The sequence below is a fragment of the Colias philodice genome, chromosome 24 (assembly GCF_061535455.1).
Source record: "Colias philodice isolate Cphi_HAF_F1 chromosome 24, ilColPhil1 Martin Lab GWU primary, whole genome shotgun sequence".
NCBI lineage: Eukaryota > Metazoa > Arthropoda > Insecta > Lepidoptera > Pieridae > Colias > Colias philodice.
This window is the reverse complement of record NC_143109.1, coordinates 933115-954331: the sequence shown is the minus strand read 5'-3', so window position 1 is coordinate 954331 and position 21217 is coordinate 933115. Positions and strand designations below refer to the sequence as shown.

Below are 21217 nucleotides of genomic sequence, written 5' to 3'. Positions count from 1 at the left end.
GAAGTAAACAGGTTTTAAAGATTACCCAGAATAAACTGCCACAAAATTTACTAATTAGATATCGTACAAATACAAATATATATTTCTTAAATATCTAGTTTGTGTAAAATTTGATTGATTATATTTTTTCTCATAAATGAATCCTTTAAAGGATTAAGTTATTTAAGAAATTAATTTAAAACAATGTTGCGTAACAAATGTTTAACAAATACAAAAATAAATAATGTTTCCTTTGAAATTTTAAAATTTCGCAAAAAAATTATGTTGACAAGTTAAGTAGGTTACACATCATCTTCGAAATTTTAGTCTATGGTACGTGTCCATTGTTTTTCTACAATGTTATTTTTCTGACTGCTGCTGGTGGACGAAAATTTTGTTCTCGCTGCGTCGAGAGTGAGTTTGTGCTAGTGTTCGTGTTCGATACAGTGATTTATTTGCAATAGATCACGAAGATGTCGTCACCGAGCGCTGGAAAACGTCGTATGGACACAGACGTCATAAAACTGTATCCTTTGTTATCTTCCATACTGATACAAAGCACCTACTGCGTTGGTCCTCCATGTAAATAAGTAGGTAGTTAAAGGGCCATCAGCTGATTGTCACGATCCCATACAAAATCGATACAACACATTTGTGAATTAACATTAAAGCTATTTCTAGGTAATGGGACAGTTTAGGATACCTTATAACAATATTTTATACAGTTATAAGATATTTGAAGGGATTACCAGGGTGGTACATTCTTTGTGTAGGTCCATGGACATATCTATATATAACACGTAGATAAACGACGATACGCTTGCGAACGGTGCTCTTCCGTGTTTTAGATTGTGTATTTCGTAATTCGTATGTAGGCCATGGTCTTAATTGCGCATTATTGTTACCTATAAAGGCCCTAATGCATTTTAACAAATTACTTATTAATATACACTCCATATATCATGTGCATATTAATATTTATTTGTTCTTTCATTTCTTTGTCATAGTGCACAAAGGCTCATGATATATAATTCTGGAATGGTCTCTCCCTTATAAAAACATACAAAGAATCCTTTGTTTCTTAATATTTTTATTTTATTAAGATTCATCTATAGCATATTCAGTTCAACTCTACAACAATTTGGTATTCTGCCAATTTTGTTTATGATGTAAATAGTTATTAATAAACAAAAATAAATTATGTAAATTATTAACAATATTTGCACGACTGAATATAAAATAAAAACCAGTACTATTAATACATGTAAACAATTAAAAAACCTGTATCAGAAAGAAAAACATTATTAAAATTGAACAACAATAGATTATATTTTATGATTATATAGCTACTGAAAAAAATAAACAAACAATTTTAAATTTAGAGCAAGTAATTTGCTGATTAATTGGGTAAAATTAAGAACAATAATAACACTTTAAACACTGAAATTACATATAATTGAGTGTTAAACTATTAGCAATTTACTAATAGATCTTTAAATTGGTTCAATGTTAATTCTAATCTATGAAAAACATAGTAAAGCAGCAAATATTAGACGCAATAGTTTAAAAAACAATACAACAGGTGTGTCTTTTTGTTCCCTATCCTTAGGGACATTAACTTAATAATTCATTGCCCTGTCTTTGTTCAGGCTGATCAAAAGTGAATAATTCATAGTAAATATAGAAGGGATAGAAATTGATAGCCTCTATATATTCATTTCATTTGCAGATAATGTGGCTTTTGATTTGTGAGAGTATTTTTTAGTATTTATTTATACACTTAAATAATTAGTATTGGGTTTGATGTAGGTAGATTGTAGTAGATATCTATCATAAAATATTTTTAGTTGTTACAGATAATAAGCAAACAAAAGTATAAAGCATTAACTAGCATTTCACCCGCAGGCAAAGCCACAGGCAAAATGAATTATTTGAAACTACTCTATGCGTGTTCAGAGTAAAATTTCAAGGTCGCGTCATGACAATACCGTCACGTCGTGCAATAAGGCGACGATTTTAGTATCTTTCAATCTTGCCAAAAAGTTTCACTTCTGACCGTGTGTTTGGTACACACGCTCTTTTTTACCTATATACCTTTTGTTTTAAACAGATACATAAGCTACATAAATCTGTTCGTTAGTTTTCCCGTGAATGAGGATTACACATACATAGGTATGTCCTGTGTTCACACATCCTCACCCATTTTCATGTTTTTAATTGTAATAATAAATATTGTAAACACATATAAAAGTTGTGAAACCTGTTTTTCAAGATTAACAAGAAAAACAAAAAAGATATAAACAATAGTATAAATTACTTATTACTTTTAATCCTAGTAATCATGCTATAAGCATATTAGACCTAATTTCTTATCTTTAGATTGATAATAGAATTATTTATCAAACTAGTAATTTGCCCTGACCTCACCTCAGTTAAACTTGGGACTAAAAAAGACAAAAAAAGGCAATCAGCAGTAATATCACTATCTGCCAGTTAAATAATTTCCAAAATCCGTTCAGTAGTTACAAACCTTGCAATACCCAAACATACAAACTTTAACTCTATAATATATGTACATTAAAGGTAACATAATATATCCGTTACCCCTTCGCTTCTATGTATATTTTAGGCAATAAAAATCTAGTATCTAGTATCTACTAGTATGTATCATACATTTTTAAGGGTAATGTAGTTATTCCATGGCCATATAACAATAGAAAAAGTATTAGTTCATATATGTATTAGCGAAAAAAGTACAATTAATACAAATTCGATGCATTTACAATACATATTAGTATTAAAAAAATAAAGATTTGTTTGGTATGTATTACCTAATTATGAACAAAGCTGAAAACTTTCACTTATAATTTCGATCATGCAAGATATATTGTGTATGTGACCGTTAAATTTTTCTCCAACACCTTGAAATAGGTACTAAGCAGTTGTTCATAACTCGGGTCATTGCCATTTACAAGCATTGCGAAATTATACATATTATGCACATTAGCTTGTAACTATCTGCTATTTTAACAAGCGAGTAAGGATTTAATATTTTTTTAAAGTGAAACTTTTATTACATCGTCTCAAACTTTTTGGTCTGTGTAGCGCATGTCGCGTGACGGTCCACAGTATTTTTTTTACCCTTCTTTTGCGACAGCCTAATTTTATTGAATGATCGTATGGATATATACATGACAAACTCAAGAGTAAAACTCCCATGAAGCTCACTATCATAGTTTTCGAAAAAATGCAATCTGAATAAAAAGTACCGGTTTTTTATATAATTCAATTTTTATTTTTTATTAATTTTTCTATCATTATAACACATTTTTTTGCATTGCGAGCGTCAAGGCTAGCCATAGGGCCAATTTTCGAACCATTCGGGGAAGAGCTGTAACTTCGCAATTTCGAGATAATCGCATAAATAACAAAATTTCATTTCTTTTTTTGTGACTGAACTCTTAAGAGTAAGCGGATTATTTTTACTTTAAAACATAGTTATATGTATGGACTACTTCCACAAAATATACCGATCGCGAAAAGAGCGGGACTCCGGAGATATTAATTTCTGAAGAAATACCGATTCCTTAACGATTTTTTTGTATAAAATCCTAAATCACACTTTATCAATATCTTTATTTCATACTTTCATATAAAGGTAAGTAGGTACCCCAATTACTATTTTTTAGGGTTCCGTAGCCAAAATGGCAAAAACGGAACCCTTATAGTTTCGTCATGTCCGTCTGTCCGTCTGTCCGTCTGTCCGTCTGTCACAGCCGATTTACTCGGAAACTATAAGTACTACAGTGATGAAATTTGATGGGAATATGTGTTGTATGAACCGCTACAAAAATATGACACTAAATAGTAAAAAAAAGAATTGGGGGTGGGGCCCCCCATACATGTAACTGAGGGATGAAATTTTTTTTTTCGATGTACATACCCGTGTGGGGTATCAATGGAAAGGTCTTTTAAAATGATATAAAGTTTTCTAAAAAACATTTTTCTTAAAGTGAACGGTTTTTGAGATATCAGCTCTCAAAGTCGTAAAAAGTATGTCCCCCCCCCTCTATTTTTATAACTACGGGGTATAAAATTCTAAAAAAAATAGAGGTGATGCATGCTAATTAACTCTTTCAACGATTTTTGGTTTGATCAAAGTATCTCTTATAGTTTTTGAGATAGGTTGATTTAACTGTAATTTATTATATTTGCTGCTACGGAACCCTTTGTGCGCGAGCCCGACTCGCACTTGGCCGGTTTTATTTATTTATTCTTTTTGTTTATAACTTTTTATTTTTTATTTTACGGTAAAAAGTAATATAGGTAAAGTTATACAATTCAATTTACTAACAATAATGTCTCATCAAATTTTCTATAGTATTCCGTCATCTGAGAAACGCAACTCTTTATGTAAGTTCAATTTATATTGTGGATTTTATAAAAAAAATCGTTAAAGTACCGGTATTTTTTCAGAAATTAATATCTCCGGAGTCCCGCTCTTTTCGCGATTGGTTTTTTTTGTGGAAGTAGTCCATACATATAACTATGTTTTAAAGTAAAAATAATCCGCTTACTCTTAAGAGTTCAGTCACAAAAAAAGAAATGAAATTTTGTTATTTATGCGATTATCTCGAAATTGCGAAGTCACAGCTCTTCCCCGAATGGTTCGAAAATTGGCCCTATGGCTAGCCTTGACGCTCGCAATGCAAAAAAATGTGTTATAATGATAGAAAAATTAATAAAAAATAAAAATTGAATTATATAAAAAACCGGTACTTTTTATTCAGATTGCATTTTTTCGAAAACTATGATAGTGAGCTTCATGGGAGTTTTACTTTTGAGTTTGTCATGTATATATCCATACGATCATTCAATAAAATTAGGCTGTCGCAAAAGAAGGGTAAAAAAAATACTGTGCGGTCGGCTGCCGAGTAGGTATAAAGCAGTGTTCGGAACCGTTTGAACAGTTTCACTTTTACCGTGGTTTCATAAAACCACACAACATTTTTATTAAGAATACAGAGTATAAAATTTTTCAAAAAAGAAAATAAAAAAGCAAGTATGTCTATCCGAACTTGCATTACAATGAAAGTCAATAATAATTTAATAAGCATATATAAAAAAAGTTGTTTTGTACTGTAGCCTGTAGGTTACAGACAAGGTGTTACCCCTGGGGTCGTTCACCTCATTTCATCCCAGACAAGCGGCGCGTCCCGACTTCACTTGGTCGATAAATTATCTCAGTCAATAATAATACATTATTTGATAGTAGAAGATAAAAAAGTAGATTTAACGCGATATTCAAATGAAAAATATTTTTATTAAATTTTCCTTTGTATATTCGTGATTTTTTCTTTATTAATAACAAATTTGCATCATAGTTTCAATCAACGTAAACAATAACCAATAATCACATTTGTGTTTATTTTAGGCTTATCTGTGTTTTAAAATAGCTGCAAGATTTTTTTTGTTTTGTCTAGATATAAAGAATTAAATTTTTTCTATAGATTTTGATAGGGGTATTTCACATGCGGAGGCCCAATTTATAATATGTACTACTAGCTTACCGCCCGCGGCTTCGCCCGCTTTGTCTCAAACCTAATAAATTATACACTAAAACCTTCCTATTGAATCACTCTATGTATTAAAAAAAACCGCATCAAAATCCGTTCCGTAGTTTTAAAGATTTAAGCATACAAAGGGACATAGGGACAGAAAAAGCGACTTTGTTTTATTCTATGTAGTGATTTGTAAACAGATTTTGCACTATTAAATCAAGAGCCAGAGACCAAAAAACAAAATATCATGTTATCTTAAATAACTTTTTGCTATAAATATAATTAATAAAAGCAAAATACATGTCAATACTCCAACTATCATATTATGTTGACCACTAAAAAGCCTCGTGGTGTAGGCTCCAACTATCATATTATGTTGACCACTAAAAAGCCTCGTGGTGTAGGTAAGAAGACAAAACCACAGGATTCAACTTCCTATTTATATGGATCAAGTAAATTCCCACACTCAAGTAAAGACAGATAAGGAATTTTATCAGAAGTGTACCAATCACTTCCTGTTCAAGTGGTGATAACACATATTGTGTTTTACAGTTTTGAATCTATGCATTTTGTTAAATACACCGGTTGGTATGAACCATATTATCTAGGAAGTGAAACTAAAAGCATTTAAAATATGACCTATCTCTAGTATGTATCCCATAGTCTCTATCTGAAGAAAAATCTAAACAACTAAGTTAATTAAATAGTAAGGAAATTAACGCGAAATCCAATTTATCTACAAATATGAAAAAAGAATAGAGAAAAAAATCTGCTGCATATCTGCAGGAAAAATCTGTTGAAAAATTAAATATAGAATAAATAAAAAAAATATCGCTCTTTCTTATAAATTACTCAATAATGTTATCACAGATACTACATCTGTATCCTTACAAAATTTGTTTGGAAGAAATCGCCCAGAAGGGACAAATGCGCGCTGTATTAACTACCAATAAAAGTGTTATCGCAAATCTTTGAGGTGAAAAACTTTCCACAATATGACATTGGCAAAATTGTGGAAACGCAGTATCCATAAAAAATTGAATTGAATAAAAGTTTTATCGCCTATAATTGCAGAAAGACAGACGGACAGTAATTCGTACATTAATAATAGTATACACGACATGTAATATTGTATTTTGTAATCAAATTCGTATTTTACATTCTTGACTGACTCTTTTCTCTGCGTCTATAATGATCGGTAGGTTCCGGGATCGAGAATTTGACTATACAAAAAAAAAAAAAAATATTTTTTTTGACTTAAAGCAGCAATTTTTTTCAACGCCAATCTAAGTATACTAATATTATAAAGCTGAAGAGTTTGTTTGTTTGTTTGTTTGAACGCGCTAATCTCGGGAACTACTGGTCCGATTTGAAAAATTCTTTCGGTGTAAGATAGCTCATTTATCGAGGAAGGCTATAGGGTATATATCATCACGCTACGACCAACAGGAGTGGAGCCACGGGGGTGAAACCGTGCGGAGCAGCTAGTAGCTTAGAAAACTACGTTAAGTTATTGATCCCACGCTTGATCTCTCTTTGGTTACGTGGGCGTTCTATTCCATACGGCTATAATGTGGTGGATAGAGTGCACTGCTTAGACAAATATAAGCTTCAAAGTGCGTACTGTATGAGTAAACATAATATTTATGTGTATTTTTTTTTGTTGACCATCTACGATAAAACTATTCTGGCTCCTGAATCTTTTTTATCTTTTTTTGCGACATACGCATGTATAGCGTTATTAAATGTTATTAAATCGAGACGGCCATGCATCCTAATATGGTGTCAAGATCATTTGCAATCATAATAGAGCTGCACTTGTGACTGTTTGGGGAATATGATAATATTTAGTACTAGCTGTGCCCGCGACTTCGTCCGCGTGGAATAGTGACTGCATAGTAGTTACTACTTAACACACAATTATTGAGTAAACACGTCTTGAAACACGTACTATCATATACAACTAAATTATAAGTACTTACACATTATTATAAAGTTAAGAAATAAAATAAATAATAACACAAAAGAACTGTTAGTAAAATTTATTACTAAACTGAGCTAGGTATAAAACTTAGGTACAGAAGAGTTCAAAATTTCCAGGATGTGGTTATTCTCCCGCTCCCATATTCCTTCTACTTTCACAGACGTTCAACTTTTCCCTTTCACCCCTAGTAAATGGCAGAACCGATTTTGATCTAAACCATGTCTAATCATACCTATATATTATGTACATGTCATATCCTTTCGTTTGGTACCTACTCCATTTGGATTATGTATCCCCACTATCACCCCTAAGGTGCCCTATATGTAATAAACAGATTAACCAATTTTGATAAAACATGACTAATAGGCATGACGAAAGATTTTGAAATTCTCTTCCATAATGTGTGTATACGTTTACTATACAAGAAAAACCCTATATTTCGGTAATATACTTAAATTTAACGAAGATTAAAGCCATTTTTCAAAAAATATTTAATATCTGTGCCAAAACAGCTCGCAGGTGTCATGGCGTAGGCGTGACGTCAAACTTTGGTAAATACGTAATTATTTGTACGCATTGCGAAGAAAATTAAAAAAGTCTTTATTTAATATGTGTTATAGAAACGAATTACAAAGTTTATAAGTGGTGTGCAGTATTGCAGTGTGAATCCACATAAAAATAATGCTCAAAAATGTGTTAGTAATTATTTCAAGCGAAAAAATAATAAGAAATTATTGTATAAAGTTGGCGCGGAGAATCCCGAACCTTGTATTCGTGAATTCGCAATTATATTTCTGTTCTGAGTCGATAAAGCATACGTGAAACAATAGAAAATAAATAAAAATGGGTATTCTCAACATATTCATAACAACAAAATACATCTGACGTGAGTTGTTTACTTATGCGTGACGTCACGCGTGTTTTAGTCAAAATGGCGAACTTCAGAATTTCAATGTTTTATTTTATTGATAATCTCATTAATCTTAATGTTTTTAAGATTTCTAAGTCGCTATATTTAATTTATTTATTATACATTTTCCCTTAAAAACACTAATACGATCATTTATGGATACTGTCGTCATGCCTATTGTAATTCACACGTCATTTGATATGCCGCTTGATTATATTATTTGACCACATACGATTATTCATTCCCACTTTTACCGCTATAAATCAATAAATGGATGAACCGATTTTGATTAAATATTCCTCATCATACTTCTCACGTCAGGTCATGCCCTTTCATTTGATATGCCACTTGGGTATATTATTTGACAACTTTTATTCCCACTTTTATACCTATATCCAATAAATGGATGAACCAATTTTGATAAAATATGTCTTATTGTACTTTACACGTCATGTCTTTCATTAGATAAGTCACTTGAGTATATTTGATAAAATTTATTTATTTATTCCCACTTTTACCCCTATATCAAATAAATGGATGAACCGATTTTGATAACATTGGACTACTTAATTGTTTCTGACAGGTCATCTTTTTTCATTTGATATATCACTTGGGTATAACAGACAACATTCGTTTTTTTCATTCCCACTTTTACCCCTCTATATAATAAATGGATGAACCGATTTTGATTAAATACCTATGCCTCATTATACTTCTCACGTCAGGTCATGCCCTTTCATTTGATATGCCACTTAGGTATATTTGACAACTTTTATTGCCACTTTTATCCAATAAATGGATGAACCAATTTTGATAAAATATGTCTTATTGTACTTTACACGACATGTCTTTCATTAGATACGTTACTTGAGTATATTTGATAAAATTCATTTATTTATTCCCACTTTTACCCCTATATCAAATAAATGGATGGACCGATTTTGATAAAATTTGACTAATTGTTTGTGACATGTCGTCTATTTTCATTTGATATATCACTTGGGTATAACCTACATTAACAACCTACATTAACAACTAACATTAGTTTTTTTCATTCCCACTTATGACTTACCCCTATATAATATAATAAACAACTAATGTAACAAAAAAACGCATCTAATTGGTATTACCCGTTAGCGAGCTACGGTGGCACAGACAGACACGCAATACACACATAGCGGACATAACACCCCTCTTTTTGCGTCGGGGGTTAAAAATAATACCTATGACATAATTTCAAAGACCTTTTATATAGAAAATTTACCTAGAAGTAACCATAATGCTACATATTTGTGCAGGCTATAGACTTATGAGCAAAAATCTAAATAAAGGTCCTTTGACCCCCCCTACTACCCCCTCAGCATAACCACCCCCCCCCCACGCTTGGGGACTTTCGATATGATCATCTGGACATGTCAAGGAATAACTTTAGCGTATAATTTATGTAATAAAGTAATTCATGTATAGAATGCCTTAGCAAATGTTCGCTGTGATTACTTAAATGGTCATAACTTTTTTATTTATGAACCGATTGACATGAAATAAACACTAAATGTTAAATGAAGCTTACCACAATATATTAGTGAAAACCGCATCTAAATCGGATAAGCCGTTTCTGAGATTAGCGTGTTCAAACATACAGACAAACAGACAAACAGACAAACAGACAAACAGACAAAAATTTTTTTAACAACAGTTTTGGGTTTGGGATCGATTTAGTAATAACCCCTGCTAATTTTTTTTTACATATTTTCATTGTACAGACACCACTTTTCTAGAATTTTATTATATGTATTGATTTTCTGATGTTTGATTTTACGCGAGTATTATACGTTTAGAAATTAAAGACTTTTTAACGGATTTTAAACGCGATTTATTCATTCTATTATTTTCCTATGATAATATTTTCCGCTGACGTAATTAATTACGCCGCTCTCATTGTATTGTTACTTGATGCATTTTAAATTAGATACATGAATTGATTCCCTTCACTGGTTATGAATATATCAGACGTTTTTAACATAGTCAAAGATATCAGAGCTGCAAGTCAAATGAGATTTTATTTTATAGAAGTTATGTTTAACGCTTCTGATACTTATTGAACGGTAACAATAGCTATAACCAGTGAAACTTGAACGGTTATGGATACAGTTAAAGTTATGACGTCATCTTAATTTTTTTCTAATGTTGCAACCATTCTTGTAGCACAGATCTTGTTCGTGGTGTCTTCTCTATACGTATAACACTCTATAATGCTGCTCTGCTCTATAATGCTTAATGGTTACAACTTATATTTTCTTTAACCGTTACTTTAACAATTTTGTTTTTGCTAAAGAAACATGGTGCAACTCAGCCTAACAGTATAAGACCTAGCCTAGTTAATAAGCTATATTTCAAACGTTGTTTCCTTAACCACACCATCAGCATTGAAAGTAAACACGAGGTGACGATATTGGGCGGCCTGAATGAGTTCTGCGTGAAATTCTTCGGACCCGCCGGCAGTGAGTATGCTTTTACTGTTTTAGAAGTACCCTCATTAAGTTGAGATCAGTAAACATAAATGAATGAATGAATGAAAGCTTTTATTGTAAGAAAAATTACAGGTAACAATTATAGATAAAATAAGTTTGTATTCAGTATCTTGCCTGTCTTCCGAAAAATACCTCCTCCTAAGTCTTCCTTAATACTTACATATAAATGATAACAATAAAGAAAGAATGTATCTGTTTTCTGCAGAAAGGTAATCGTTATTTATAAACTACCTTAGATAGACCTAGTTAATATATTTTATTTTTGTTCACAGACATATAGTTAGGGAGCCAGGTGCAAATTGGGTTCATTATTTCCTCTCAAGAGATAATTCGTCAGAAGCATCAGAGTATAGTATTATAAAGCCTCGTGAACGTCAGCTGGCGCTCGGTTGGGGGGGTGAGCGGTTGTAGCCTCCCACGCACGTAGGAAAAAAAAATACATTCATTCATTTCCTCTCAGCTAAAAATTTGTCAAATTGTAGCTAACCCAATATCTCAACGAAAAAAAATAATCAGCTGGTTACAGCATGGTGTATTATACGTCAGCTGGTGGCTCGAACATGAAAAAAAAAAAATTATTTTCCGTGATTTCCTCTCAAACAAAAATTTACCTGATGATAGCTTATATGTAACTGTGGATAAATATATAAGTCAGCTGGCTGTATCTTGGTGGAAAAACCGTCAGCTGATACTTTGAAACTTATTACATAGGAGTTAGACAGAAGCATCTATTGCCAATTTATATGCATCAGCTGACTAGATTTTCCTCAACTTATTGCTAGCTGATTCTTTTATTTATCGCATCAATATATTTTTAACACTCTCACTCACAAATTTTCATCTGAGAGGAAATGACGATATCTTTAATTATTCGACATTACGCTTCAATATAAGAGTTGAGTTGAAATAAACATTCAGTATCAATATTTTTGAAACGAATAAGTATGTAATCAAATAATTTTATTTATTTAAATAATTAAATAATCAATTAGCAATAAATGAACTAGTTACTCGATAAAAAAAAAACAATATAATAAACTCTGCTCTTTTACGCATATCCAATTGGTTCACTGCTAATAATTTATTATTAAATGCAAAAAAAAAAACAAATTGTGTAGAATTTATCCTTCCAAATGTAAAAAAGGTGAAAAGGGATATTATTTTAAACGGGGAGGTATTATACCCTGTGGATTCCACTGTTTTTCTTGTGATTGGTTTGACACTAGATGAGAAGCTACAATGGGGGGCCCATGTTGCCACCACCGCTGCTAAGCTTAGTTCAGCTGCATATTCAGTTCGAAGAATAAGGCATCTCACCGATGAAGACACGGCTAGATTGGTTTATTTTAGCTACTTTCATAGCATTATGTCCTATGGAATTCTGCTATGGGGCAGGGCTGCAGATATAGAAACTATATTTATATTACAGAAAAGAGCCATACGCTCTATATATTATAATTTACGTGCTAGGGACTCACTAAGAGATCTATAATATCAGATATCTATATCACTAAGATTCGGAAAGCAGTATCTATGGAGAAGAACCGGCAAGAAACTCCATAAAGATATCGTCATTTCCTCTCAGATGAAAATTTGTGAGTGAGAGTGTTAAAAATATATTGATGCGATAAATAAAAGAATCAGCTAGCAATAAGTTGAGGAAAATCTAGTCAGCTGATGCATATAAATTGGCAATAGATACTCCTATGTAATAAGTTTCAAAGTATCAGCTGACGGTTTTTCCACCAAGATACAGCCAGCTGACTTATATATTTATCCACAGTTACATATAAGCTATCATCAGGTAAATTTTTGTTTGAGAGGAAATCACGGAAAATAATATTTTTTTTTTCATGTTCGAGCCACCAGCTGACGTATAATACACCATGCTGTAACCAGCTGATTATTTTTTTTCGTTGAGATATTGGGTTAGCTACAATTTGACAAATTTTTAGCTGAGAGGAAATGAATGAATGTATTTTTTTTTCCTACGTGCGTGGGAGGCTACAGCCGCTCATCCCCCCAACCGAGCTCCAGCTGACGTTCACGAGGCTTTATAATACTATACTCTGATGCATTTTACTAATTACCGCTTGAGAGGAACTTGGTCATAAAATCTGCTTCTGGCTCCCTAACCAATACGTCTACGACGAATCGATACAATGACATACAATAATAAATGTAATATGTATAATGTAATGGTTTAGTTCTACCCACTTGGCGCTTAAAACAATTTGCAAATTGCAGCTAGATGGCGCTGATTTTCGTCGTCGATTTCTCAGCTGTAGGATGTCCACTGCTGGACATAGGCATTCCTAAATAATGATTTAAAAACGTCTCAACGTAAACAGCTAGACTCTCTATCGCCAATTAACCCATTGACCACCGAGCGGCCCGATCGGGCCGAGACACAATAGATTTTCTATTGTGTCTGTGATCCGAGGACTGACGGATTAAAAGATTGCCAAAAAGATCCGAGCGGAGTTGTATAAAACATTTATTCAAATTAACACCTTATTTCGTGGCAGTAATGTTCAAAGTCATTCAAATGCACATTAGAAAACTCTGCCTATTATTTGTGTAAGCAGAGTTTCGTTTCGGACATTTTAGAGTGTGACTGTGAGTCTAGGTGTTTTTTACTCATTTAATACGAAGGCGGCGTGTACCGTTCCTACCTAGCCTCTTATTTTTAGTTCCACCTACATAAAACCTAAAATAGATACACGTAATATGACGTTTTTAAAATTTTCTACCGCTTTTTCTGCTAGCTCCCTACGAGGGCGGCGTGTGGCGGGTGCGCGTGCACCTCCCGGACCACTACCCGTTCAAGTCGCCGTCCATCGGCTTCATGAACAAGGTCTACCACCCGAATATTGATGAGGTGTCCGGAACTGTTTGTCTGGACGTTATCAATCAAGCGTGGACCGCGCTTTACGGTGAGTGGTAATTGTATTGTGACTTTGAGGTGTTAATAGGGTTGCCAGGAGTAAAAAATGATTGAGGAAGTTAGATTCATAAAAGTAACGCTTCGGGAATTTGGCTTATTTTGGTAATAATAAATACCTTAATAAAATGCTGTGTTATTTTATACTTTTTGATGATTATAGCTTTATCTATAATTCTTAAGAACCTTCAATAATAGATTGAAGATAATACCTTTTTAGAAAAAAAATTTTCTTGGAAGACTGTTACAGAACAACCATTGAATTCACGAAATAAAATTTACCATATTATACTAATTACCATAAGGCAAAAGCATTCGGTTTTGATTATTTCGACTTCATTAACCATTAAGTAATAATTCCTAAACCCGTATGTTCCAGACCTATCAAATATATTCGAATCGTTTCTGCCGCAACTGCTGACGTACCCCAATCCGATCGACCCGCTCAACGGGGACGCCGCCGCCATGTACCTCCACAAGCCAGAGGAGTACAAGAAGAAAGTTTCAGGTGTGTATGAAGACCGTGTTTTATTTAAATACTAGCGGTGGGCCCCGGCTTTGCCCGTGGTACCTACATGTTTAAACTATCCTATCTCTCAAGTTGGATCGAACTGCACATGGTGTGCGAATTTTATTATAATTGGTTAAGTTTTAGTTAATTGAGGACAAACATTGTGACACGAGATTTATATACGTATATATTAAGATTCAAAAAAAAATAACGAAAAAGAAAGTTTTTTTTTCCATTCAAGTCTTTTTCAATTCAAGTCTGTATTCAATAATTTTCTGGCTAACTACAAACGAATATTTTTCCTCTACTATCCTCTAGAGCCTAGAACCATTAATCAGTCAATGTTAAGTTTCCGCACGTTTACGTACGTTTGTAGTAATCGTAAAATCTTCAAATCGGCATTTATTGAGATAAAATGTTTCGAAAATCGATTTTTTCGATTAACCGCATTAAATCAGTTTCTGGCTGACTACAAACGAATATTTTTATACAACAAACCTCTAGGACCATTTATCAGTCATTTTAACGTTTGTAATAATCGTAAAATGTTCAAATCGAAAGTTATTGAGATAAATTGACTCGAAAAATGGCTGATACTTAATTAATAATCCTAGAGGTTTGTAGTTGAAAAATATTCGTTTTAGTAATCATAATATATTCTCTTCGGAATTAGTTTTGAGTAGAAAATAAAATTGCTTAAAATGAATTTTTTTTAATATTTTTTCTGCTCAACTATGAACGAAAAAATATGCACTACAATCGACTACAATCGTTTATTTATAAGAATTATCAACCTGAAAAAATTTTTTTGCAATTTCGGGGATGACTTTTTTGGTGCCTATATTTTTTTGCCGCAACTACAAACAAAAAAAGTTTCACTACGTCTTACTTCTACACATCAAAATCTTTCAAATGAACACAAAAAATTGTGATTTTTAAAAGAAAATCATAAAACATGCTAAGTTGCATGGGTATTACTGTATTCTGTTATTAAGAAGTGTCTTGTAAGTTGCGCAGTGTAAAAGTCCCCTTGGTCTATTAATCTATATAACAAAAATGAATCGCAAAATATGTTGGTAAGAGCATAACTCGAGAACGGCTGAACCGATTTCGTTAATTGCATTTCTATAATATTCATTGAAGTACGAGGATGGTTCTTATGTAGAGAAAACGTAAACATGTACCACGGGCGAAGCCGGGGCGGACCGCTAGTTTACCATATAAATAATAAATTGTATAAATATATATCAAAAGTTCTAGTTACTTCATAAATAAATAAATATTTATTGTACAATGAATAAATGCATTAAAAATGGTATATAATTAATGTATTAAAACATGCTATTAATGTGTCTCTGATTTGTTGATTACGATGTTGTAAATGTTAAAAATATGTAATGACGATTCAAAAGTGCTTCTAGAAGAAGTCTAATTGAATAAATAAATGTTTGAGTTTGAGCTATTAACACATTCCACAGATTACGTGCGAAGATTCGCAACGGAAGAAGCCCTGCTCGAGAAGGACGCGATCACGGGCACGGGCGCCACGTCCGCGCCCGCGAACGGCGCTACAAGCGACACGGAGTCCTCCATGTCGGAGTTCAGCGACGATGAGGCGCACGACATGGAGTTATAACGCCCGCAGCGCTCGCTCGCCCGCACCCCCCCCACGTACCGCCCTGTACCGCTCACGTGCCAAGCGTTGTGATTTCGAATTTGGATTGTCGAAAATTGTAGTTGCCCGGTTCTTTTGAATTTGGAATTTGGATGTTCTAGATGCCTGTGAATTTGGAATTTTGGTTTTTTGAAATTTGGAAGCAAACGTGCTTGATGTCTGGTTCTTTTAAATTTGAAATCGAATGTTGTAGATGCCTGGTTGTCTTAAATTTGGAATTTTGTTATTTTGGAATTTGTAAGCGAACGTTCCAGATGCCTGGTCCTTTTAAATTTGAAATTTGGATACGTCGTTCTTTTGAATATGAAATTGGAATTCGGACCTTGCCTGGTTCTCTTGTTGTTGTTGTAGGTCGCCAGTGCTGTTCTCGGTTTCGGTTCGTGATCGCTTTTTGAATTATGAATTGATGTACATATTTGTTTTTTTTTTTCGAATTTGATCGAGCTCTGTGACGTTTAGGTACATATCGTTATTTTTTAATTTATTTCTTTGTCTGATTTTTTTGGTAACCAAGAATTTTTGGCCTCATTTCGCTTAGTAGTTCCCATATTTAAATAGTCTAGAAGTGTGAATTTGAATTACAACGCGGGCATGTGTATATTTCGCGCCAACTTATTGTCGAGATGAAATAATGATATAATCTGTGCCGTTTTCGCACTCGCATAAATACTTAAAACAGATTATATATTTTATGGACCACAAATGCCAATTCTAGGTTAAATTTGAACTGCTCATAAAATGTACGAACACGGCGTGTATGCTTTAACGTTGAATATAAAGTTTCGTGTTTAAAGTTCTCGGTGTGTTTTTGGATTGTTAGATATTTGTATGGCTTTGATCGTTGGGCTCGACGCGCACGTGCTTGGATATTATTAAATAAAACTGTCAACGATTTTGGCGCGTTGAGTTGTTTCTTAGATACGGCACCTGACGCTGTGATAATGCGAGTTGATCTTGGTGATGTAACAAAATTAAAAAAAAACCTTTTTTTCCTTAATGCTAAATTTGATCAGTGTGTAGTAAAAGTAAAGTAAAATGTCTTTAATCTTTCGAAAAAAAAACCGTCCACACTACTTAATCCATTTTTCAACCTTATACTTTTAGGTCGATCAAAGATTGACGAGCAATCCATCTCACTCTAATAAAGAACAGTAGTTTTGTTAACAGAAGGGAAAACAATTTAACAAAATCATTTTTAATTATGTCCTGAATAGGTTGTTATATAAATCCCATTATATTGGTCGTTATTTATAAAAAAAACTCACATTTGTATCTAACTAATAAGTAATCTTGCAAAATCTTTAAAAGATTCAACAATAAAATTGCTTCAATATTCATCGCGCACGCGTCAGGTGACCGTTGTTACGCTTAAGGTAAGCTACCAAATTAAAGTGTTCACGGTATTGTATCGGTAAAGTAGATTGTACTCGAAAGAAATTCGATAAATTGGTAGGTTACGTTCTTATGAACAATTTTTAATTATTTAGCTGGTACTGATGTATGTCTTTCTCTATGTATGTGAGACTGGCGCGTACACTTTGGATGTAAATCATAAAATTATAGTTCTCTAACGTACGAACTTTAACTAACATATTTTAATCTTGGTAATTTTAAGCGATGGCAACACAGCGGTGTCTAGTGAGCGAGATAGCGTTTTGTAAATATCTTTTTAAACTGTCCCCATAGCATAAATACAATCAATCTATTGAGCCCGTTGATGCGGACTGCAGTCATCACTATATCTCATAGGTATTTAATTTTTTTATTAGTGTTAATTTTTAATGATGTGTCATGTTTTGTGTTTTGTCCATCTCCCTCTGACACGGCTACCACAACATGTAGATTGTTTATATTAGTTGGCAACACTGAAAATTATTATTACGTGGATTAAACAAGGTATAGCCCACTTACTATGTTATATTAGTGAACGATATTAAAAAAATAGTAACTTACATCTAACTTATAATTTTAATGAATTCTGTATCTTACCAAAAAATTTAAATATCGAAGATTTATAACCTAAAAAATAATGTGTTTATTACAGTTTACTTTTTTTTTATCTGGATCTAATATAATGTACCGTAAGAAGATAACTGTGATTGCTTCCCTAAAAAAAGAGAATATCAAAAATTGTCAATAGAGGTTGAGAATATTGAAATGTTATATCTGTACTTAGTGTAATTGCTTTTTCGCTTAGAGATGTTTTATTTTAGCACAATTTAATTTTCTATGTTTGTAAACGCAGTCTTCCCTTTAATTTGTCACTTTCAGTTGTGAACTCGATTGTGGATTCATGTATTTTGATTTTAAAATTGACGAACATTGTTATTTTATCTTAGAACTCAGCGTCCGCTTAGTAGCAAACATCTTTCGTGCTTGTCAACATGACATTGACACTCAACTGGTCTTGCCAGTTGTGGCTTATTTTGTAATGTTCTTTTTAAAATCACTTGGCTCAGATTGTCGCTCTTGTTATCTACGTCACGGTTACATAAATTCACTGTTTAGGATATATTTTAAAACTAAATTTTATTACAAAGTAATTATTTGTTAATTTCCTACTTTTATATTAAACGCAACACTAAAATGTTTCAATGAAAAAGAACATTACAAAAATAGAGATCTCTACAAATGACATATTGCGATCCTGAAAGTGTTGCAAACGTCTTAATCTTAAGTCTAGGTTATAAATAGTTTTAAACTTGGAAAAATATATGAATAATATAGACATATTATGTATCTTTTAAATGAAAACTCAGCCATAATAATATATTTTGGTATAGGAGAAAACGAAAAAATTATTAGTTTTATCAAAGTTGGGTTGACGGATGTTTTTGGCATATTTTCGAGCTTTGTCCACCCGGCTTGTCGGTCTCTCACCGCAGGGGTAAATCTGAAATCATGATAACGTTTTTTAAGGAAAACTCTTTTAACCTGAAGCATTTGATTTGGCACCGCTTCGTCTGGCAACACTGATAAACTAAGTTTAGGAAAGTGCATTAGTTAAAAGTGTTTTTCTAACATGGCGGCACTAAACCGTCGATACTGATGTTGTAATATCGTTGGAATTAATAATAGTGTGTACCAAATTGTTCCGTTATGCCCTCGGATTTTGAAATCGGTTTAACATGTAACAGAATAAAAGTTTATAGTATATTTTTATTTGATTACATGTAATAAACTTACGTTATTTTTAAACTAATTCGTTGTTTTATTTATTTACTACCACCATGAAATATTACTACCTACTTGAAAACCAGCTCGAAATACATCTTTACAATATATGGCAACACAGCTTTATATTCGTTGAAATTGCAAATATGCAAGTACTAAATTCATTTATAAATAGTAATTTTAAAAAAATTTTGTCTGTTTTTTCCGGCTAATCTCAGGAACGGCTGGACCGATTGTGACAGGACTTTCACTGACAGATAGCTGTTGTTATATGGAGTATTGAGGTTATTTTTTATACCGATATTCCCACAGAAAAAACTCAATCACGCGCGCGGGGGAAACCGCGGGGCGCAGCTATTATCAAATAAAATAATATAAGAAAAAGTATAAGTACTACTGGACCAATTTGAATAATTATTTTTCCAATATAAAGCTACACACTCGCTGAAAAACAGAGTATAACCACGTATAACCATGTATAACTAACTATACTAAAAAAATTATCCGCAACAATGTCTACTAAAACCAACATAATCATCAAAATATAAAGAATTGCCATGAAATGTCAATAATCACATGCGCTGCGGAAACTATTTATGGTGGAACAAAAAAAGGTTTGCAATTTTATAAAATAAGTTGGTAGAAATGTTGATTAAAATAAGACTGTTTTGTTATCTCTACCACACTACTCTACTCAATGGTCAACCATTATATTAATTCTGATTCATTTCCATATAAATCATTGCATATCCAAGACAATTTCAATAGGTAGGTATCTGTTGTGTTGACTTTTTTCTGAACTCTTGAAATTGGGCATTTCATTTAAAAATATTGTAATAATTAATAATACATAAAAAATATATAGATAGATAGATAGATAACTCGTTTATTCATAGAACACAAAAAAATATAGGTACATAATATAAACACAAAACATAAAATCAATTAACAGAAACAAAACACACAGTATATTAAAAGAAACGGATACATTTAATGTGCACAGTGTTCTACAAACAGGCCTTGGCTCAGCATGAATGTCGGGATTGAAAAACCCCGACGCTGATATTCTGCCAAAGCCTCTAGAGGGCAGAAAAATAAATAAATATAACATAGATGTCAGGCTAGCACGCACGCCGCGTACATTTACGAGTATATACTATTTAATCTAAATTCTATGCTACGTCGCAACTGAACAATTATTAGCAAAATTATTCGATTCTGGCGCATCTTCATCATCATCATCATCATCTTTTCGCATTTTATTTCCCCGCCCACTTCGTACATTGCCGACTTTTCATTAAAATATGCAATCAAGTTATTCTGCCAGAGATCGATAATATGAATAATTATTTTGCCAATATAAATTATAAAGCTACACACTACAATATATACAATACTACCTATACGATAAATTTAAATTATGCATATATCGATCGAAATATTGTTTTCAGATATATTTTCTTTGCTGGGCTACCTATCTTGTGGTGTGCTTGCGGCCTGCCCAAAAACGGAGATATATTTTTTGGTTTTATGGCATTTTTCTATCTTATCTTATATATAAAAATGAATCGCAGAATGTGTTGGTAAGCGCATAACTCGAGAACGGCTGAACCGATTACGATAATTCTTTTTTTATTATATTCCTGGAAGTACGAGGATGGTTCTTATGTAGAGAAAACGTAAACATGTACCACGGGCGAAGCCGGGGCGGACCGCTAGTCTTATATATAAAAATGAATCGCAAAATGTGTTGGTAAGCGCATAACTCGAGAACGGCTGAACCGATTTCGATAATTCTTTTTTTATTGTATTCCTTGAAGTACGAGGATGGTTTTTACGTAACGTATAGAAAACGTAAACATGTACCACGGGCGAAGCCGGGGCGGACCGCTAGTTCTTTATAAATGTATAACGGAGAAATACCTAATTTTTTTCTTAATGACGGCAT

The 21217-nt window shown here is 32.8% G+C and overlaps 1 protein-coding gene across 1 annotated transcript; it reads left to right on the top strand.

Annotated features, from left to right (window-relative positions):
* Nucleotides 1-304: 304 nt before the first annotated feature.
* UbcE2H (ubiquitin conjugating enzyme E2H) lies at nt 305-19297 on the top strand. The gene is made up of 5 exons (XM_089710440.1): nt 305-505; nt 10859-10935; nt 13734-13901; nt 14289-14417; nt 15899-19297. The coding sequence occupies exons 1-5, from the start codon at nt 453-455 to the stop codon at nt 16054-16056; spliced, it is 585 nt and encodes a 194-aa protein (XP_089566566.1). The 5' UTR covers nt 305-452; the 3' UTR covers nt 16057-19297.
* Nucleotides 19298-21217: the final 1920 nt, after the last annotated feature.

What these genes read in the sequence shown, in the direction of transcription:
- UbcE2H (XM_089710440.1), top strand. Translation starts at nt 453, where the DNA reads ATGTCGTCACCGAGCGCTGGAAAACGTCGTATGGACACAGACGTCATA. An exon ending in GACACAGACGTCATAAAACT is followed by an intron (nt 506 to 10,858) that starts GTATCCTTTGTT and finishes CCACACCATCAG; the next exon opens with CATTGAAAGTAAACACGAGG. An exon ending in GTACAAGAAGAAAGTTTCAG is followed by an intron (nt 14,418 to 15,898) that starts GTGTGTATGAAG and finishes CACATTCCACAG; the next exon opens with ATTACGTGCGAAGATTCGCA.